Source organism: Salvelinus namaycush, chromosome 12 (assembly GCF_016432855.1).
Source record: "Salvelinus namaycush isolate Seneca chromosome 12, SaNama_1.0, whole genome shotgun sequence".
NCBI lineage: Eukaryota > Metazoa > Chordata > Actinopteri > Salmoniformes > Salmonidae > Salvelinus > Salvelinus namaycush.
The window spans coordinates 49,662,272-49,685,520 of NC_052318.1; the positions used below are offsets into that span (position 1 = coordinate 49,662,272).

At 42.3% G+C, this 23,249-nt stretch overlaps 1 protein-coding gene across 1 annotated transcript in view; it reads right to left on the reverse strand.

Annotated features, from left to right (window-relative positions):
• Positions 1 to 3,363: 3,363 nt before the first annotated feature.
• adamts15a (ADAM metallopeptidase with thrombospondin type 1 motif, 15a) overlaps positions 3,364 to 23,249 on the reverse strand; it is a 30,146-nt gene continuing 10,260 nt past the window's right edge. Inside the window, exons 4-8 of the mRNA XM_039005979.1 lie at positions 13,078 to 13,364; positions 12,558 to 12,735; positions 12,104 to 12,279; positions 6,697 to 6,872; positions 3,364 to 6,479 (exon numbers count right to left, since the gene is read on the reverse strand). Coding sequence (XP_038861907.1) covers positions 5,678 to 6,479; positions 6,697 to 6,872; positions 12,104 to 12,279; positions 12,558 to 12,735; positions 13,078 to 13,364 — 1,619 coding nt within the window. The 3' untranslated portion in view covers positions 3,364 to 5,677. The remainder of the gene's footprint in view (positions 6,480 to 6,696; positions 6,873 to 12,103; positions 12,280 to 12,557; positions 12,736 to 13,077; positions 13,365 to 23,249) is intronic.

Here is a 23,249-nt window from a genome sequence, read left to right on the forward strand (position 1 = left end):
TCGCTCTGACGCAGGGAGGGTCTTGGCATGTCATTTTAGAAGCTCCCGTTTTAGCTCCTAGATATATCCGGCTCTGTTTTTATTCGATATAGGTGTTGAAGACATCGTAATGTTGTTATTTTAAACCGAATTATATCAGTTTATGTCAGTATATTGCGATTTTCGGGTATTTATTTTCGTGACGTTGTAGGAAGTTGGGTATCTCTGGCCCACATGGCTATTGTTTACTGCTAATTGCAACGTTGAAGACGAAGTTCTCCAACCTAGCAACGATTATTTTGGACAAAGGACACCTTTCCCAAGATTCTGATGGGAGTTCATCGAAAAGTAAGAACTATTTATGCTGATAATTCATTGTTCTGTTGAAAAATGTCAAATGCATAAGACGCCATTTCCTGCAGTGTAGCCTTGCGTTATCGCAGCCTGTATTGCGCAGTAAGGTTAATTTTAAAAATGTAATTCAGCGATTGCATTAAGAACTAATTTGTCTTTCAATTGCTGTCCAACCTGTATTTTTTTAGTCAAGTTTATGAATAGTTTTCGATAAGAATAGGCGCCTTTCCAAGATGGCGCCGGACAGATTGCTTGACGTTATGGACACTATTCTCATTGTATAAGCACGATTTGTGCCGCTAAATATGCACATTTTCGAACAAACTCTATATGCATTGTGTAATATGATGTTACAGGACTGTCATCTGAAGAATTCTGAGAAGGTTAGTGAAACAATTAATATATTTTGGTGGTTTATACGTTATCGCTATTTTTGCCTTGAATCAATGCTGTTGTTATGTTTGCTATTGTGCTAAGCTAATATAACGCTATATTGTGTTTTCGCTGTAAAACACTTGATAAATCGGAAATATTGTCTGGAATCACAAGATGCCTGTCTTTCAATTGCTGTACACTATGTATTTTTCAGAAATGTTTTATGATGAGTATTTAGTTATTTGGCGTTGGTGTCTGTAATTTTTCTGTCTGCTTTCGGTGCAATTTCTGACTGTAGCTGCAATGTAAACTATGATTTATACCTGAAATATGCACATTTTTCTAACAAAACATATGCTATACAATAAATATGTTATCAGACTGTCATCTGATGAGGTTGTTTCTTGGTTAGTGGCTATTTATATCTTTATTTGGTCGAATTTGTGATAGCTACTGATGGAGTAAAAAACTGATGGAGTAAAAATAGTGGTGTCTTTTGCTAACGTGGTTAGCTAATAGATTTACATATTGTGTCTTCCCTGTAAAACATTTTAAAAATCGGACATGTTGGCTTGATTCACAAGATGTGTACCTTTCATCTGGTGTCTTGGACTTGTTAATGTGTGAAAGTTAAATATTTAAAAAAAATATCTTTTGAATTTCGCGCCCTGCACTTTGAGCTGGCTGTTGTCATAAGTGTACCGACGTCGGGCTTGCACGCCAAACAGGTTAACAGCTTTTACGCCCAAGCCATAAGACTCCTGAACATCTAATCAAATGGCTACCCAGACCAGTCAAAAGTTTGGACACACCTACTCATTCAAGGGTTTTTCTATATTTTTACTATTTTTCTACATCAGAACTATGAAATAACACATGTGGAATGATGTAGTATCCAAAAAAGTAGCCACCCATTGCCTAAGCCCATTCCAAAAGTACCCTTGATAAAGAGCTCTGATGGAGTTTGGCCCCGACAAGAATGCTCCAGATTTATTGAGAAGATGTTGTTACTAAAGCATCTGTATCTCCCAAGATATGTCTCCCTGGAACAAGCACTTCTTCAAACTGCTCAAAGTTTTTTTTTCTTTTCTTCTGTGAAGTGCATGCCGCACTGCTCAGAATTTCTCTATTTCTCTAGATACAGTCGAGAGTTATTTGGCTGTTCCAGAGCAGCCTTCAACCAAACTCCATCACCCTGGACTGAAGCTAAGAAGCCAAGAACAAAACAATTCCGTCAGGTTTTTCTATTTTCTTAGCTTTAAAAAAAAAAAAAATAATAATATTTCGATCTGCTTTTATGTAGGTCAGTTTAATCAAACGTTCTTCCCACTGACATAACAATACCTTTAGCTTGATGTAATAGTCCTCTCTGCAGCCTGGAACAATACCTCCCTCCTGGCTGACTGGCTGTACTAGCTAGCCTCTGACCCCTTTCTCTGTTTCTCTTTCTCTCTCTTTCTCTCTGTGAGAGCCGAGAGCCTGCCTATATATAACAGAGTAATAATGAAGTCAAACTGCCATACATGGCTTTGCTTTGGGAGGCTCCAGATGTAAAACTTTCCTGCTTGCAATTTGGTTCCTTCCACACTCCCTTTCTCTTCCTCTCCCTCTCTGCTCGTCCTCTCTGTTTGCCCTCTTTTTTTGGATGATGATCCATATTTTTGACGTGCCCCACATTTCTTAAACAATGCCTGGAAAATGATATGCTATAAACATATAACTAACAGACACAACTACAAGAGAGAGAGAGAGAGAGAAAAAACCCTTTGTATATTGTATACATATCCCACTGGGCACGCCACGTCATTTCAAAGTGGATCATATTTGACAGCAGAGTTCAAATGGGAATACAATGTCAGATGTTTAGTTTATTTATACAACAGATTCATGTGCTATCACTGTGCTTGGTCAGAACCAAATGACCTGGATTGGAGTTGAGGTTACATTAAAAGTACATGGTGCAAGTGATCAATGCCGTTTGAGATTCTGCACGGATTATTACAGCAATTGTGAACATCTCCACAGACCTGCAACGACCTATGCATGCTATCTTGAACATGCACGCTTTATACGATTCATAAGAAGAAATGCATAGTTAGACAGTAGCCTCAATGTGGCTATGGATGTGTTCATCATTTTAAGGTTGAATGTTACATTAGTTTGAAAGAGATGTATCTTCTGCTTGGATAGTTCCATCTGTGCTACTGACTTAGTCTGGCTGTAATTCCAGTTTGTCTACAAATTAATAATTTATATGTTGACTTCATGTCTCCATCTCAACCAAACATCTAAGTTAAATAATACGACTAAATCAAACTTAAAATGCACTTCAAATAAAGTTTGATTTGATTTAGTCCCATTCTTTAACTTATATTTTTGGTTGAGATGGATTTGTGTATGTTTACCATGAAGACCATGTGTTTTAAATTTTACCCCCAAAACAACAGTTTACATTGATTACTTTTTCAAATTCAAATGTATTTTTCACATAGATTCCATGTCACAAAACGTTGACAAATGACATTGAGTCAACCAGTTTGTGCCCAGTGGGAAGCTTTTTCATTTATCGTTGGCAACAAGCCTGAGGACGACTGTGAGAACCAAAGATATTTTGGAGAGGGGAAGAGGGGGAGTGAACAGATGTGTAAATGTTTTTATTTGGAATAAATATCTTGATGTCAAATACAATTTTTTTTAAATGCCAGCGTAGACAAAACCCCCCCGAAAAACATCAAAAAGTATTTACAATACTTATTTTGCGCAAAGCCAAATGGATGTATACATAGTATACAAGACAGCCCATGCAGGACATGACATTGCACTCTTTTGCTGTACAAAGTGCAAAAGATAAATGACAAATCAAATATTCCAAGTAATACAGGAACCATCTTTTAGATGGACAATGTGGTCACTCTGAAGAACCAAAACAAAAAGCATATAATGGATTACAGGGGGTTTCATTAACTGTGTACAAAGAACAGCTCGCCTCTCGCCTTTAGGGCTCCGGCTGTGGACAGGATGGAACAGAGAGCTCAAACAGAACACACATTCTGTAACAGTCTCAGAAAGATCAGGACATTCTTCTATACCACTTCAATTATAACAACTTGGCTAGGACAACTGAGCCAAACATGTTGACAGGATTTCAGAAGCTGCGCCACTGGCTCAACAATTGGAATGATAGGGGCAACAATGAACACACAATCAAACCCAATGATAAAGATGCTTACACACTTGCTATGTCCTAGTACTAGTTCAAACACTGCATCGATACGAGCACACTACTTAGAAGAATGCATGCCCGACACCCGCTGCTTAATTCATTGTGGTCTGCTAGTGCAGATATTGGAACACACTGTCTGTCCATGTGCATGTGTGGAGGGGACGGTGGGGAAAGGGAGAATGAACGGGAGAAGGTATCTGCAAGTTAGCATTTCATGAACACCTGCACACCTCTTTTCATGACAAAGACTGGCCAGGTGAATATAGGTGAAAGCTATGATCCCTTATTGATTTCACTTGTTAAATCCACTTGAATCCGTGTAGAGGGAGGGAGAATCAAACAGGCAACAGGCTGAGTCAACATCGGTCTCTGCTAAACGTAGCTGAACTACGTGGTAACAGCCGGTGAAGTCAGGGGCTGGGGCGCAGCCTAACTTAGTGTGGGGCTGGGCGCAGCCTAACTTAGAGGATGATGACATCGCTGAAAGCTCTCTCTCTCGCTAACATACTAGTGCGGTGGTGACAGAGTGCAGACTACTACAGAGGCGTCGGTAGCGAGTTTCCTTTTTCCTGTCCCAGTTCGCTTCTTGGGACTGACTACACTACCGTATGGGGCTTTTTCTAAAGCAGCCAATAGGACGATTTTTGCAACAGTTTCCGTTACAGAAGTTCTGCTGTCTGTCAAAGTTCTGTAGAGAGTTAATGTCTTATGCTGCATCCAAAGTACAGGTTTATTTCTGCTCTTCTGTGTTGTTTGCAAGAGGAGCACAAGGGAAACAGATATGATATCCCCATTGCACTACCCCTTTTTGTCATTGCTAAAAAAAAATGTGTAGGCGTATTTTCATGTCGTGGAGGAGCAGAACACAATAGGAAAACAATTATTTTCATGGATCACGGAACAGATATCCTATCATCACATTCTATGCTTACCAAATTAATTCCTAATAAGAACATGTTAATTCTAGAACCAGGTGTGGAATAATTACCATGATACTGTATCTACTGGTAATATCCGGTGCAATAATACTCAGTACAATACTCTGTATAGTACAACCATTTCTCTTGATTCTTATTCTACCTCTGGACGTAAAGGATACAATAAGTATTTTTGCAGTATAAACTCGTCTCATGCAGTACAAGGGCATTAGGATCTTGGTCCAGTTAGCAGATGGTTTTTCCATACTGTATGTTTTCTTTATATTTTCCTACAAAGTCTGGCTTTTCAGGAAAAGTAGGTGAGAAAGCTGTGTGGACAGTTGGCTCGCCAGCGAATTAGAGTTCTGCTATGTCCCACAGAACCTGAACTTTGCAACACCAGAGAGGGACAAGATGGTGCCTTGGTTCCAGATTCATCAGGTCAACTGGATGGATTGCTGGCATATGGACATTCTAGAATACAATCTAGAATACGTTGGGATTGAAAAAAAACAAAAAAAAACTGCACCAACTCTTTCTGTAATATTGGCTCTTCAAAAGTGTTACCGGTAACCAACTAACCAATGACCTCAAGCTTACAGCACATTTCCCTCTCAGCCTCTCTGTCTTTCCAACAACATTGGGTCCTTCATCTCCTTCACATTTGTCCCATTTCGCAGGCAGATGCCAGATACACCAGAAACAAAGTTCAGGATCATTATTGGGATTGTTTATTCTTGTTCGTTTTGTCTTTTCTTTGTCAAATGCATTTCTGAAAAACACTGTAGACTGTAGACTAGGAGGGAACAAAAGGAGGGTTCATGGTGTGTTAACAGGGCTTTAGGTGACAGAAGTCCAGTTCCTGTGGCTTGCGTTTCCCCGCAATGCAGTGGTCCCGGGGCAGCTGCAGCCCCGTCTGTGTGGTACAGCGCAGCGGCCGCCTCTTGAAGCCTTTCCCGCAACTCCTGGAGCAGGGCGACCACTCCCCAATCTCCCACACAGGACAAGGGTCCGCACACACTCTGGTGGCCGAGGGCCTCACGATGGAGTCACAGTTCAGCCCTGGCTCGCCGTCCTGCCCCAGGCACTGCACCAGCCTCCCTTGCACCCCTCTCCCACACGTCACCGAACACTTGTCCCACATTCCCGCGGACCACTTACCTGGAATGGGTCCCTCAATACTGTATGAGGACTTCTTCAGGAGATCCCCTCCTTCTCCTCCCTTCTGCCCCCCGCCCACGTCCTCCGCTAGAACACTATTATGTGACCTCGCCCGTTCCTCCTTCTTCTTGTCCTTGCTCTCGCGGGCCAGGTAGAAGGAGTAGCGGATGCGGGGAGGGGTCATTTGACCGACAGACAGGACCTCCACAGTGAGGGCCTCGCGGAGCGGCTTCACAGCCAGCAAGGTCTCTGCCAGGCCGGCCGTACCGCTGTACCTCAGCAGGCTACCCTTCACGATGATGTCCCTCTCCACGGCAGAAACCACGTAGTTCCCGTTAAGCAGGTACTGGCCCTGGCTGTTCTTCACCGCCAGGTAGTTGTCGTCACTCACCAGGCCCTTGTAGCCGCGCTGCCGTACGTCTATGTTGGATGCCCCCACCGGAAGCATAACCACAAAGTTGTAACCGTGTCTTTGGGGGAAAATAGAATACATTCATAAATCTGTAAAACCACTGTTATTAAACAGTTACAGGAATGTTAACAAAACCATTCCTTTTACATGGAATCCATCCAATCCATTCCTGTTATAGGAATTTGTGTCACTTGTAAACAATGACGACTTCCATGCATTACAAGATGGTTCTCTAAGCACCTATGAGAAATTGCATAAATGGCCCTAGAACTCACATGGGTTTGGTGAAGAGTCCCGACACCTTCTTGCAGCTTTTGTTGTCACCTCCACAGATGCCACACTTGTCAAACTTCTTGTTGGAGCCCAGCTTGCCATCACAACCGGCCTTGATACACTTCCCCTGGACACAGACGGCTGAGGAGTCTGGAGAACATGGGGTCCCATCCACCACCTGGGATACAGAGAGAGATATACTTTATTACTCAACAAATGTTATGCAACATCAATAGCGGCAGGTAGCCTAGTGGTTAGAGTGTTGGACTAGTAACCGAAAGGTTGCAAGATCAAATCCCTGAGCTGACAAGGTAAAAATCTGTCGTTCTACCCCAGTTAACCCACTGTTCCTAGGCTGTCATGTTTAATAAGAATTTGTTCTTAACTGACTTGCCTAGTTAAAGAAAGGTAAAATAAAATAAAAAATAAATAAAATTCAGTTCTGAGATTAGTGTACATGACATACACAAACTGTACATGTAAAATATCACACCTGAGTGGTATTTGATCGAAGCAGGTTTGAGGAGTTAGCGAGGTAACTTTGGTCAACTCGGGATAACTGGTCATACGAAAGTGGAAAACCTTTTAGCCGGATAAATTTCTATGCCAACGAATTCTTCAGAACTAACCTGCACCGGGCAGGCTAACTCCCGGAAAACTCAAACGTACCCTGAGTGAAATGACTGAGCCGCGAGTTGAGGATCAACGCAATCAGATTCCGTCCCTGTTGCAAAGATTGCGTCATCATCTCCTTCATTTGAGGAAGACGACTGATTAAATACTGCATTATTCAAATGTTTTTTTGTGTGTTAAAAAAAAAACAGTAATGTTAAAATATCACATTACACATTTCGTAAGAACACAATTAATTTAAAACGTCACCGCAACGTAACCCTTTTGTATGACTTAATAAAGAAATAAAAAATATCGATAGGAGTGGGGGAAAACATATGTTTGTGCGTTGATAAATAAGCATACCAAAGCACACAAAAGACGGCATTAACAATAAGTAATAAAAAAATAAAAAGCCTATTTCACACCATCAAAAAATCATTTTGATTTCGGCACAAATGAAAATGTGGCACTGATTTGCACATGGATTGATATTTCAGCGTTGTCTCAATGAAGAGTTTGTTGTTCGACTAGCCAGGTGCAACATGCAAGTGCAGTTAAACACCTGCTAGAGTTAGCGGCAGGCGGACGAGCAATATCCACTGTCATAGTATGGATGAAGCCCGAGCTGGAAAGTGACGCTAAATAAAGCTGGTTAGCTTTAGCAAACCCTAAGTAGATGTAGCTTGTTTTGTGGGATACCCCTCTGTTCTGTCCTACTGTGATCGTTTTAGACACGTTTAGACTGAGCAAAATATGTAGTTTACATACAGCCTTATAGTTGGTTCTCACACCCTGAACATGACCCTACTAACACATGATCAGCCTGTCTGGAGTGGAAGCAGTCGACCAGGTCAGTATGCTCAGCAGTCTGTGTCGGCAGAGTTGGGGCCATGGTGAAATATGTAGCTGATAACTCAACATGGTGTCTGTGAGTACTGCCTCAACTGAACTCAACTGTCTTTTTCCCATGACCCGGTCAAAACTGGGACCTAATTGAAGTCCCAATTTTTTAACCCTCCTGATGTGTTCCGATCGAATTGGACCGATTTACACGTTTTCTCTCTGAAAAATATAGTTAATTTAATCTTGTTGTCATAAGGTTCCATGACTTTGTCCACACAGGGCATCTGAACACACAAAATACATTTTGATGATTTTCATAAAACTTTGGGTGTTTTATTTAACTTTTGTACACCTGTGGTGTTCCTGGTCAAAAATGACCGATCATTATAAATGAATGGGTGAGACTACAATTAGTGTATAAAATTGAGTTCAGCCACATGCCCATTCATCAGATGGACACACTTCCTCTCCCAGACCCCCACATGCATGTGTGTTTGAGCACACACACACACACACACACACACACACACACACACACACACACACACACACACACACACACACACACACACACGCCTCACTCCCCTTCTTGGCTTCCATGGCAACCCCAATGGGAACTTTTCCCTAATATAATCTTTCCCCCACGGGAACCACACCTGTTGGCATTCTCACAAACATTCGCAACATTGTTTCAATAATATATAGAACTTTTCTCGTAGCTCTGGTATATAAATCTTTTTTGAGGCATTGCTCACAATTCATTCTGTGGCAGCACAATGACCAAATGATATACTGTATGTGAGGCTCTTGATCATATCTTTGATCATGACACTGGTGAGGAGGAGAGAGTCCTTGTTAAACTTTGACACAAAGTGATCTGTGATAAATAGCACAATATGTTTCATCTGAGTATTTGTTATAGTCAAAATAATCCATACATTATGCTTGTTTTACTCAAAAACAAGTTGTATGAGCTCAGGTCAATGAGGCCTACAGGCCATAAACAGAAAATAGAAGTTCAAAACCTGTAATGTTCACAAGAACTTAAAACCTCTTCTGGCTGCAGGGTGAATATTGAAAAAACTGGAAAATATGCGCACATTTTCAAACGGCCTCTTAAGAAATTTTTGATCTTACAATATGCATATATTTACTACTATTGGATAGAAAACAGTCTATAGTTTCTAAAAACGTTTGAATTATTTCTCTAAGTTGAACAGAACTATTTTTACAGCCCATTTCCTATCCAGAATTGAGATTTCCAAATGCGATGTCTCTCTTTAAGACCTTGTCTATAAAAGGTCATGTCACTTAGGACCGTAGAAACACGTCATACGCCTTCATCTGGGTGTAATGCGGAAGTGAGAGAAAAAAGCAGTTGAATATCTCTTCCAGGGGCTGAACACAACATCTTGTAGTGAGACCTGCGCACTTTAATTTTTTTTCTGGGCGCGAGGTAGAACCTGGACTCGGCTCCTGGAATACGCTCGTTAAAGGTGAATATGACCTCTGGCTACGATATTATTTGATACATGTCACAAAATCATCCTAAAGTATGTTTTTTCAATATACTTTAATTATATTATTGCAATTTATTCTGGACTTTAGACGTGATGCTTTGGAAGAATTTTTTGAAGAAAGAGAGATTAGCGCCGCACGGCCATTGTGCTTGCTAACCCAAGAGGGAAATAGTTCGTTCTGGAACCCAACTAAAGACTGTACTGGACAATGGACCCCTTTACAACATTCTGATGGAATATCAACAAAGATAAGGACCCAATTTGGGATGCTTTTTCATATATCTGTCGAACTGTGCTATGCTAGCGTTTGACTAGAATCAATGCTGCCGTATGCTAGCTAATGTTGTAAGCTAATATAACGATATATTGTGTTTTCGCTGTAAAACACTTCAAAAATCGGAAATATTGGCTCTATTCACACGATCTTTGTCTTTCATTAGCTATCCACCATATGTTTTTCTGAAATGTTTTATGAGGTGTAATTAGTAGTTGACGTTGGTGTCTGTATTTTCTCTGGCTACTCCCGTGCGATTTCAGACTGTAGCTATGATGTAGCTATGATGGGAGCAGTAATGTAAAACTGATTTATAGCTAAAATATGCACATTTTATGAACAAAACATAGATTTATTGTGTAACATGTTATAGGACTGTCATCTGAGGTAGTTCTTTCTAGGTTGTTTAGGTTGGTTCTAGGTTAGTTAGGTTGGCTTGTGCATGCTACTTGAATCATACTTGTGCTGCTGCTACATGTCTGTCCACTTTTTTATTTGGTGGTGAGCTAACATAAATATATGTGGTGTTTTCTCTGTAAAACATTTAAAAAATCGGACATGTTGGCTGGATTGACAAGATGTTTATCTTTCAAATGCTGTATTGGACTTGTTAATGTGTGAAAGTTAAATATTTTTAAAAAATAGATTTTGAATTTCGCGCCCTGCAATAGAGCTGGATGTTGTCATAAGTGTACCGATATCGGGACAGCCCGCCTAACAGGTTAAGTTGATAAAAAGATCTAACACAACATTAGGTGATAACATATGTATTATTATGGATTTATAATCAGCCATAATGGGGCGGTCATTTTGGACCAGGAACACAGAATTAATTAACATGAAACAAACACAACAGGAGGGTTAAATAAACATACTTGTTCTCAGAAACTCTGTTCCAGTATTGACCAGTAAGAGCTCTTACCCCTTCATGTCTCTCTGCATATCTGCCCCTGCTCTGAAAGCCTGATAGTGTGACGGCAATGTGAAGTGGAGTTTGTGGACTGTGGAACCCGCAACTCCATGCCGTGACTGGGGCTCCTGCTCTGTCTCACTCCACACCACTCTATCTGAACAAGATAAGCCATGTCTCCATGCCCTCCTTCTCTCTCTACATTCCCTCCTCATTCCTTTCTTCTTAGACGTTGCTCTCTTAGGTCAGTTCATCTGCATGTACGTGTGTGTGTTGGGGGTTGTGCAGCGAGGTGCTGTCTGTGGCTCCAGGAATACGTCACATCATCTCATAATGCTTGACTGCCTGCCATTGTTCTTTTCATGTCTTTACTACTGATACTGTACTGTAACATCTGAAATACCAGTCAAAACATTATGCTTCAGTAATTCTGGACAAAAACACGTCTCAGGTGGTCTGGACATGTTTAGTAGAGGTCTTCACGGATATACCCTAGCCCGATTACCCGAGATCCGACACGATATTCGAACAGGTCAGATATTCTGTAGTTGACCCTTGGATCCCTGGTTGGATCACGCTCGGTCGCCACAGATTTCGGATCTGTCTGACAATATGTGAAATACCGACCAGATCCAAAACTGTATTTGAAGAAGAAAATATCCTGATGAAAATAAATATTCCCCATAAATCACATTTGCTACACATGGCAGTTGGTTCAGTCAAAAGCATGAATCCCTCTCCTCTGCCGGTCTGCCTCTTTCTCTGACTGGCTTGATCTCTCGCCGTAGCGGACATGCTACATTGTTTCAACTGGGCCCTCCCAAGGGGGAAGTGTTCAGGTAGCATATTTTATGATGTTTCCACTGGAGATATGAGATCAGCAATATGTCGCTATTTCACACCAAGGCGCATTACGCCTATCGAGAAGGAGAGTGTCGGAAAGATTTTTCAAACACAGTGAGGAACTACTGCTTACATTTACACACAGACCAGGTACTTTCATGCGTGCTCAAGCAAAAATGACCTGGCCCTGTCGGTGTCGGATGGGAATTTAATGGATCCAATTCCATTCGGATCTCAATTTCGGGATCCCGAGAAGACCTCTAACGTGCAGCGGTTAACAATGCTGCGTCTAGCACACATGTACCATGTCTTCAAGGTTTCAAATGTGCCCGTTGCTTACCTTAGGTTTGAGGATATAGAATATAATAAAACAAAATAGAATAGGAAGGTGGCTGCTAACTAACCTTGGGTGCAAGGACGTAGAAGTATCCTGTCCCGTTGGCCCTGCAAATGAGCTTGCACTTGTCCTTGGGGGAGACCCCGGAGTACTTGGGGACCCAGACCACAGAGGGGGTAAGACGGTTGGTGTTGAGGCTGAAGCCGTTAAACGCCTCACACTGCTCCTCGCGGTAGCTTTTCCCTAAGACCAGGGAGAGAGAGGTCAGAGGTGAGGAACAACCATACAGTCATGTTGATTAATGTGTGCTGTCCCAGTAAAATGAAATGTAATCAAGTAATAGAGTAAAGTAGTGGTAGGTTTTGAGAGATGACCTGGCAGGGATCAACCTCTCTTGGAGCGCGGTACAACATGTCGCCATGGTCCGGAAGAAGTGGAGTGAGCTCATTGACCTTACAATATGTCCCAAAGGGAATGGAGAGGATTAAGTAATTAAATACAGGTCTTGGGCCGACTCTTACCTGTGTCAGAGCAGGGGTTCAGGCTACAGGAGCGGTACTTGACCCGGACCCCTTGGCAGTATTTGCCCCCGTTGGAGGGCACTGGGTTGTTACACTCCCTCTTGGCCAGTTGGACACCCCCGCCACACGTACGGGAGCAGGAGCCAAACGAACCCCACCTCCCCCACCGCCCGTCCACCTGGGGTGAGGTTATAACAGGTTATTATACGTCTATAACAGTTATTAAAGTGTTATTACATGGTTCTTATAAGAGGATATGACAACATGGCCTATGTCAGTGGCCAATGCTCCAGCATGAGTAAAAGGCCTAAATAAGTATGTTTGACAACATGGAGCTTGCGTCATTCATACCACAGTGGTAGGGGATTCACATCTCTACTGACATGACATATCTCACACTGATGTGAGAATTGCTTGAAAGCTTGAAGTGTATGAAGTGTGTTGACGAGTGTTGGACGAGTGTGTGTGTGCGTGCGTGCCTGCCTGCATGTGCGTGCATGAGCATATCTCACAGCCTTACCTTAGTCTTGTGTATATCCATCTTATCCATGCAGACGCCCCTCATACACAACTTTCCATCCCCACAGGCGGTGCCATCAGCCCAGGGGAAGTGACGTGTCTGACACACCAGCTGGCCCCGGGACATCCCTGTACACCAGAGGCGACCACAGGGCGGCTGCATGAAGGGACAAGGCTTGGAGCCATCTCCGAAGGCCAGCTCACACTGCCGGTCCAGGCTGTAGGAGGATCCAGGGAGGACTTCAGGCAGGGCCAGAGGCTTCAGGGGCTGATCCAGCAGACACTCACCTAGTGAACAGAGAGAGAGAGAGAAATACAGGCCATGGGTTACCCAGCTACACCAACAGGTTTTTTACTCCAACTCTTAGTAAGGCTGAGCTTACTGTATTTCAAGTGCCTTCAATTCAAGTGTTTAACTGCTCTGTCTTCTTGCATCCTTTCTCTTTTTTTATTTTTCTGCAGTGAAACACTTTGCATGTGAGGATTAGGATTTTCAAACGTTTGTGTGAGTGGGTACGTGTGTATCTCTGCGTGTGTGCACGTGTGTGCAGATTAAACAAGTGCACAGCCTCTCAGCCAGTCACCCAGTTGTGACCCTGTGACGTCGACCCCTTTGAAGACGGCGCTTCAGAAACTGCTGATGGTTCATTACACTTAGCTGTTAAAGACCAACCCCAACCAAAAACACACACACACACACACACACACACACACACACACACACACACACACACACACACACACACACACACACACACACACAGGAGGTGGTACGTCTACCTCCTAAAACATACACACACAATCTCTTGACTCGGCCAAGTCTAGTTTAACCCATTAGTGTGCTGTTCCATAGGCGTCTGCCTAGTGTCTGCCTAATGTCTGCCTCTGCCCTGCTGAGTAGAGTAACGATCACACACACACACAAGCACACAGACATGCACGCACACATGTGCACGCACAGACATATACAGAGACACACACACACAAACAAACAGATACATGCTAATTAATTGACCTACGGCTAGGGTTGCAAAGGGTCGGAATCTTTCCGGTGAAATAGTAGCTTACAGCAAAGTGTGTTTAAATCATTTCTAACTTGTTAACAATTTCTGCTAGTTAATTTTTGCTACCATGTGGGTTTTAGCTTGCTTGAGCCTGCTAACTGAGGAGTGTGTTAATTCACCTGTTTCCATACATTTCATTTTAAAACATTTATCTTACAAATCAGTTGTTTAATCTAACTGCTGAACTATTTATCTATACATGGAATTGTATTTGTTGTTTTTTTTACTCATTTTTTTCTAATCTTTACAGGAAAATCCACAGACACTATCTGATGTGTGGAGACATTTCACTGCAGCTAATGTAGAAGGAAAAGCTGTGTACATTTGCAAATACTGTGCCAAATCATATGTGAAGAATGCAACAAAGATGCAGAATCATCTGGTGAAGTGCATAAAGTTCCCTCAGCGCTCACAACAAGCAACCTCTGACAAAAGTCCCTCTACTTCTATTCGAGGTGAAAATGATGAATCAGACACCTTATCGATAGCAACAGCTCATGGTCCTCCTGGAATCAGAAGTTTTTTTGACTCAATGGAGGAGTGTAGTCAGAGAAATGCTGATGAATGTCTTGCTTGAGCTGTGTATGCAACTGGTTCACCTCTGATACTCACAGGCAATGTGTATTGGAAGAGATTTCTGAATGTTCTTCGCCCAGCATACACCCCTCCAACCAGACATGCTTTATCCACTCATTTGCTGACTTCAACAGAGTTCAAGTGAAGGTCAAGCAAATCATAGAAAAAGCAAACTGTATTGCAATCATCTCTGATGGGTGGTTGAATGTTCGTGGGCAAGGAATAATTAACTACATCATCTCCACCCCTCAACCAGTATTCTACAAGAGCACAGACACAAGGTACAACAAACACGCCGGTCTCTACATAGCAGATGAGCTGAAGGTAGTCATCAATGACCTTGGACCACAGACGGTATTTGCGCTGGTGACAGACAATGCTGCGAACATGAAGGCTGCTTGGTCTAAAGAGGAGGAGTTCTACCCTCACATCATACCCATTGGCTGTGCTGCTAATGCATTGAATCTGCTCCTCAAGGACATCATGGAACTGAAAACAATGGATACACTCTACAAGAGAACCAAGGAAAAAATTAGGTATGTGAAGGGTCATCAAATTATAGCAGCAATCTACCTCACCAAGCAAAGTGAGAAGAATAAGAGCACCACATTGAAGCTTCCCAGCAACACCCATTGGGGTGGTGTTGTCATCATGTTTGACAGTCTCCTGGAGGGGAAGGAGTCTCTCCAATAAATGGCCATATCACAGTCTGTCGATATGGACAACCCCATCAAGAGGATCCTCCTGGATGATGTATTTTGGGAGAGAGTGGTAAGCAGCCTGAAACTCCTGAAACCTATAGCAGTAGCCATTGCACGGATTGAGAAAGACAATGCCACCTTGTCTGATGTTCAGACTCTGCTTGCAGATGTAAGATAAGAAATCCATACTGCCCTGCCCACTTCACTGTTGCTCCAAGCAGAGGACACTGCTGTTCTGAAATACATCAAAAAGCGTGAAGACTTCTGCCTGAATCCCATACACGCCACAGTGTACATGTTGGACCCCAAGTATGCTGGCTAAAGCATCCTGTCTGGTGCAGAGATCAACAAGGCCTATGGTGTCATCACTACCGTGTCTCGCCACCTTGGCCTGGATAAGGGCAAGGTTCTTGGCAGTTTGGCGAAGTACACTTCCAAGCAAGGGCTTTGGGATGGAGATGCAATATGGCAATTGTTCCAACATATCTCATCAGCCACCTGGTGGAAGGGACTTTGTGGATCTGAGGCTCTTTCCCCTGTTGCCTCCATCATCCTCCAAATCCCACCAACATCAGTCGCCTCAGAGCGCAACTGGTTCTTGTTTGGGAACACACACACCAAAGCACGCAACAGGCTGACCAATACAAGGGTTGAAAAATGGGTGGCCATCCAGGCAAATTTTGGGCTTTTTGAGCCTGACAATGAGCCATCCTCAACACAGTTGGAAAGTGACAGTGAAGATGAGGCCTCAGAGTCTGATGTTCAAGAGGTGGACATTGAGGAGGTCCAGGGAGAAGACATGGAAGCCTGAGAGGAAGACAACCAAAGTTTTTGTTTCTAGACTAACATTTTTGGGAAATGCGATGGATCATTGGGGATCATTCAATTTTCCCTTTCTTGAACGTGAAGAGTCAACTAATTTAATTAAAGTTAAATTCGTAACTAAATAGTTTTTTAAAATTTCTATTGGAAGGATTTATAATTTGCAATTATGTCTACTTATGATAAGGTAAAAGGTTTATGTTTCTGTCTCCATGTGATATGGTAAATATATCCAATGCAAAAAACATCTACATTTAAATGGTATTAATATGAATGTGCATATATTTCCATTAATTCCCATATATTCCTGTTAATTCCCACGGAAACTTTCCACCTCTGAATATTCCGCAAAATGTGCACACCTGAGTGACAAAAGCCCTGCAGAGTGGAGTTAAGATAAGAAGAAGAAGCACAGAGCAGAGGGCCTAGCTGTTTCTAGGAAAAGTCTAATAATAATTAGGGTTTGATAGGCCTGTGTTACACAACATCAAAAGGCCAGACTGAATTGGAAGCGTTGGACAGTCTGTGACTTAGCACTCAGTGAGACACTCCTAACTTCTCAATACACTCAAATCTAATTTTATTTGTCACATGCTTCGTAAACAAAAGGGGCATACTAACAGTGAAAGGCTTACTACTTACAGGACCTTCCCAACAATGCAGAGAGAAAGATTTTTAAATAATATAAAAATATACAGTACCATTCAAAAGCTTGGACACACCTACTCATTCAAGGCTTTTTCTTTATTTTTACTATTTTCTACATTGTAGAATAATAGTGAAGACATCAAAATTATGCAATCATGTAATATGGAATCATGTAGTAACCAAAAAAGTGTTAAACAAAGGCACTAGCCTTTCTTGATAATTCCTGCAATACAGCCTGTTCAAAATTTTGGTGAAGGTTTAAACCAGTTTGCAAGTTTTGTTGTTTTGTTTTGTTTCATTCTCTTCAGCCATTTTCTTTTGCCAAATGATGTTCCAAATGCAATGTTGTGTTTGCTGTGATATAATATCCTGCTTGTATTTTCCCTTTAGCAATAACATGACTTATGATATTACATTACCTTAAGTTTAGAAACTTTTTTTGACGGTTTGGTGTGGTGTGAATATTAACCTATTAAATGCTACTGCAGGCCTATGATATGAAGGCAGTGTGCATTGGCACTCCAACTGTCTATGACAGTAGAACTTGAGGAAGAACATTTTAGGCCTACCAAAGATTCTCCTATAATCTAACATACAATGCTTATCTTAGTTAAAAAAAGATTAGACTAAAACATTTACGAATTAGCCTCCTATGTCTATATCTATATAGCAGACGCAGTAGCCTATCTGACAAGGATAAATAAATGCATGTCGGTGTCGTAGCATGCCACTGGCATATCTGTGTCTCTCTCTCTGGGGCTAGGCCTAAGCATCTCTTCCTTTTATATTTTATTTTTAAATATTAATATCATACAGTGGATGCATAAGCCTATAGGCCTATGTGCATGCAATTCCCTGATGCATTTAGTGCTCAAATCTGCAAAAATCACTCCTGTCTCCCAATGGCACGTTTTGTTAGCTAATCCAAGTTTATCATTTTAAAAGGCTAATTAATCATTAGAAAACCTTTCTGCAATTATGTTAGCACAGCTGAAAACTGTTGTTCTGATTAAAGAAGCAATAAAATGGGCCTTCTTTAGACTAGATGAGTATCTGGAGCATCAGCATGTGTGGGTTCGATTACAGGCTCAATATGGCCAGAAACTTGTCAGTCTATTCTTGTTCTGAGAAATGAAGGCTATTTCATTCGAGAAATTGCCAAGAAACTGAAGATCTCGTACAACGCTGTGTACTACTTCCTTCACAGAACAGCGCAAACTGGCTCTAACCAGAATAGAAAGAGGAGTGTGAGGCCTCGGTGCACAACTGAGCAAGAGCAACTTTCAAAATTTCTAAAGGATATTTTCACATCTGTCACTTTGACAATGGTATTTTCATGCTAATTGCCTTATGAAACGAACATTCACGCGTAGCCTACTGTCTTGTGCACATTGTTGCGCTTATAATGTGAAGACACAGACTAATAGTGCATCAACATTTTCTGATCTGTTGCATCAGACTCATTGATTTTTGTATGTTTTTTATGTAGCCTAGGCCCAGTGTTGTGATCGAGACCACCTAAAGCGAGACAAATTCAAGACCAAGACCGGAGCAAATCGAGTCCGAGTCAAGACCAACACCGGAGGGAGGTCGAGACCGAGTTGACATCGAGACCGGGAGAGGGACAAGCCGGTTCGAGACCAATTCAATATCGAGAACAGAAAAAAGCGTGTCCCATTCAAGACCATGATTGTAATTCTTTGTCCAGTATTTCTGCATATTTCAGAAGAACATATGGATTCTATAGAGACATTCAGAATGGTAAACAAATGCATGCTGAGGGCAATTATTACTAACCCAAACACAGCGGGGAACAATGAGGACCTTCTACGCCTTCAGAGGGCTAAGGATTTATAATATAATTAAAAACAACAATAATTACAATTATATTATTATTTTCAATCATATTCTGATTTAATCTCTTCAGTTCAGATTTAATCTCTGGCAAGATAAATCTACCTAGCTAATTCAGCCATTAGCTAGGCCATGAGAAGCTGGATAGAAGGCACATGCCATTCAACCGTATTAGGGCAAAATTTGGGAGTGACATCGGAATAAACCAATCACATTTTGAATTGTAATGGGTGGGACCGTTTTTACCAAAAATACGTATGGAAACTTCTGCCTTATCAAAGGCCAACAGATCACTGTGCAAAAGTGAGCAGTAGTTTTCCCAGGGTCTAGCTAGCTATCTTTTGTTGTTGGCTAGTTTGCAGCGGCTGCAACAGGTGTTATCGAAGAGGATGTTGTTGCTAATTTGTTAGCTTCTCCCTTTTCAAGAATAACTTTTAACAAGAAGTTAACCTTTAACTGCAGTGGGCTAAATCAGGGTCACTCAGAGTGATTCTTAGTAGTCTTTAAAAAAAATACATTTAAAAAAAGTATACACCTCACACATGGTTATGGACTTTAAAAAAAAGACACCTGCACCATGTCAGATATAGAACTAAAATGTATTCAAATTGTTGTTCGCATCCCAATATTACACTTTATTTACATCACAGAACACTGAAATATAACAAACGTGTTTGACATAGAAACACTTGATATTCGTTTATTTTTATGTTTATAATCTTCACTATTTACAAAATTAGAAAAAATATTAATATCATTCCACCTATGAGGCCAAAGAAGGCGCTTTTGGTCATTGACTGCAGGGAAGGGTTGTTTCAAATGATCATCATCTGGTGAGTGGAACTGTGATGTTTTAGTTTTTTTGCTCAATCTGATTGGTTGGGCCTGGCAAGGCCCCAGTGGTTGGGCCTGTGTCCAACCAGGCCCACTCATGCCTATGCCCCTGATACAAACAGCACATAATGACTGAAATCACAAATAGCCTACTAACCAAGACTTCAGACTAACATTTTTCAAAACCTGGTTTGCATACCCATTGTTGCCTTAGTTAGCATTTATTGGTAGATATCATAAGTTGAAACGTCTTTCCTACCTACCAGCTATGGATGACATTCTGTGAGCTGCTCCATACCAAAACCAGTTAAAAGCTGCGCGCTCTTGCTGCCTGCCTGCAGATGATATTCTGCTGAAACTAGGCTATGTGAGCGGCGTGCATGTGAATATATTTCACGTGTTTTGCAATTGTGTAGGCTACTTTGTGCAGGATTTCACTATTGTACTACATACTTGATATTGTATACCTCCACTACACTACTTTGTTACACATAACTGGGGATTAAGAGGTGAGTAAATGCAATGCCCACTGAAAGAAAAGTGGGTATACGGCATACACCTGCATTTAAAAACTGGATGGTTCGAGCCCTGACAGCCTTGGTATATCAGGCCATATACCACGGGTATGACAAAAACATGTATTTTTACTGCTCTAATTACATTGGTAACCAGTTTATAAAAGCAATAAGGCACCTCGGGGGTTTGTGATATATGGCCACAATACCACGGCTAAGAGGCTGTTGAGTCGTGGTATATTGGCAATATACCGCACCCCCTCGTGTCTTATTGCTTATATATCCCCCACTACACCACTGGCTTAAATAGCCCCCGCTATCCATACATTTTTTTTTCTTCTTCACCTGGGGATCATCTGTTTTACAAAAAGTGCACTCTCCTACGTACATGAGTGCGCTGGTATTACCGTTGCTGTCTCTTCACCATCACCAACCTGTCACACAATGAATGCCTAGGTCCAATAGGTTCGCCACTGCGCAAACATGTCTATAATAGATATAAAGACTGCAGGTATTAATGTTTCACGAAAGGAGTGTATATGTTTGGCCTGGTGAAGCGGTTGTATGCGCTTATTAAATGGAAGCTGATCATTATGAGTTTTTTACTCCGCTGGTCTCGGCTGACTGAGTACAAATGTCTCTGGCGAGGCAAGACCGAGACACTAAAAATGTGGTCTCAAGACCGGTCACGGTCTCCAGTACTACAACATTGCCTAGACCTACTGATTGTATGAATTTGGGTTCTATTGTCTAACATGTGTCCCAGTGTCTGCTGGGGTCTTTGGCAACTTTTAGGACCTTTCTTCACCGCCTGGTATAGAGGTCCTTGAAGGTCCACTACAGCCCCGTCGATGTGGATGGGGGTGTGATCGGCCCTCCGTTTCCTGTAGTCCACGATCAGCTCTTTTGTCTTGCTGACGTTTTATTTATTTTTATTTAACCTTTATTTAACTAGGCAAGGAGAGGACAGGTTCTCCTGACACCACACTTCCAGGTCACTGACCTCCTCCTTATAGGCTGTCTCATCATCTTCGGTGATCAGGGCTACCACCGTTGTGTCGTCATCATCAGTAGACTTAATGATGGTGTTGAAGTCATGCATGGCCATGCAGTCATGGGTGAACAGGGAGTACAGGAGGTGACTAAGCACGCACCCCTGAGGAGCCCATGTGTTGAGGGTCAGCGTGGCGGTTTTGCTGTTGCCTACCCTCATCACCTGCGGGCGCCCTGTCAGGAAGTCCAGGATCAAGTTGCAGAGGGAGGTGTTCAGTCCCAGGGTCCTGAGCTTAGTGATGAGCTTGGAGGGCACCATGGTGTTTTAGTCTATGAACAACATTCACACATAGGTGTTCCTCTTGTCCAGGTGGGAGAAGGCAGTGTGGAGTGCAATAGAGATTGAATCATCTGTGAATCTGTTGGGACTGTGTGCAAAGTGGGTCCAGGGTGTCTCGGATGATGGTGTTGATGTGAGCCATGCATTTCATGGCTACAGATGTGAGTGCTACGGGGCGATAGTCAATTAGACAGGTTACCTTGGCGTTCTTGGGCACAGGGAATATGGTGGTCTGCATGAAATATGTAGGTATTACAGACTTGGTCAGGGAGAGGTTGAAAATGTCAGTGAAGACACTTGCCAGCTAGTCAGCCCATGCTCTGAGTACGCATCCTGGTAATCCGGCTTTGTGAATGTTAATCTGTTTAAAGGAATTACTCAGTCGTCTGAAACAGCTGGTGCTCTCATGCATGGTTCAGTGTTGCTTGCCTTGAAGCGAGCATAGAAGGCATTTAGCTCATCTGGTAGGCTCGTGTCACGGGGCAGTTCGCAGCTGGTTTTCCCTTTGTAATCCGTGATAGTTTTCAAGCCCTGCCAAATCCGACGTGCGTCAGAGCCGGTGTAGTAGGATTCGATCTTAGTCCTGTATTGATGCTTTTCCTGTTTGATGGCTCGTCAAAGGTTGAAGAGGGATTTCTTATAAGTGTCTGGATAATGTCCCACTCCTTGAAAGCGGCAGCTCTAGCCTTTAGCTCAGTGCGGTCGCACACGAATCCATGGCATGCCTGTAATCCATGGTTTCTGGTTGGGATATGTACGTACGGTGGGGACGACGTCATTGATGCACCTATTAATGAAGCCGGTGACTGATGTGGTAAACTCCTCAATGTTATTGGATGAATACCGGAATATATTCCAGTCTGTGCTAGCGAAACTGTACTGCTGTGTATCATCCGCGTCATCGGACCACTTCCGTATTGATTCTTCCTGTTTGAGTTTTTTGCTTGTAAGCAGGAATCAGGGAGGGCGAGGGAGAGCCTTGTACACGTTTCTGTGTGTCGAGTAAAGGTGATCTAGAATTTTGTGGCCTCTAGTTGCACAGGTGACATGCTGGTAAAAATTTGGTAACCGGATTTCAGTTTCCTTGCATTAAAATCACCGGCCACGAGAAGCGCCACTTCTGGGTGTACATTTTCTTGTTTGAATATGGCCCTATACAGGTTGTTGAGTGCAGTCTTAGTGCCAGCATCGGTTTGTGGTGGTAAATAGACTGCTACTAAAAATATAGAAGAAAACTCTCTTGGTAAATAGTATGGTCTGCAGCTTACCATAAAGTATTCTAACTCAGGCGGGCAAAAACTTGAGACTTCCTTAACATTAGAGAACAAGCACCAGCTGCTGTTAACAAAGAGACACACACTCCTAATGTCTCAAGGCACTCCTAACTTGCGTGCGTGCTGGTGCTACTTTCAACCAGCCATTGTCGTTGTCTACTTTTCTCTGTCCTGAGAACAAATGTCATGTAACGGGCATGAAAACAGAATTGAACGAACAGAGCATTTTTCCTTCTATTCTATTTTAACCTATGTGGGAAGCATTGAGGACTACACCTATCTGCCCAAACCACTGTGGTGGTTCTTCGTATAACAGCCCCTATAATTTGGGACAGATGGTCAGGATAGCAGGACTTGAAATAACAGTTTGTCACTGATCTGGGTCCAGACCTTGTGGTTTGCCCTGCTTGGCACACGCTCCATATTCAAGAGAGTAGGATTAGGATGTCTGCAGAGTTTTCTCTCTCTCTCTCTCATTGTCTGTAATGTAACATTGTGTGAGTGCCTCCAACGTTACAATGAGTGTAGCCTGTCTGGTCTGTGCACACGTCC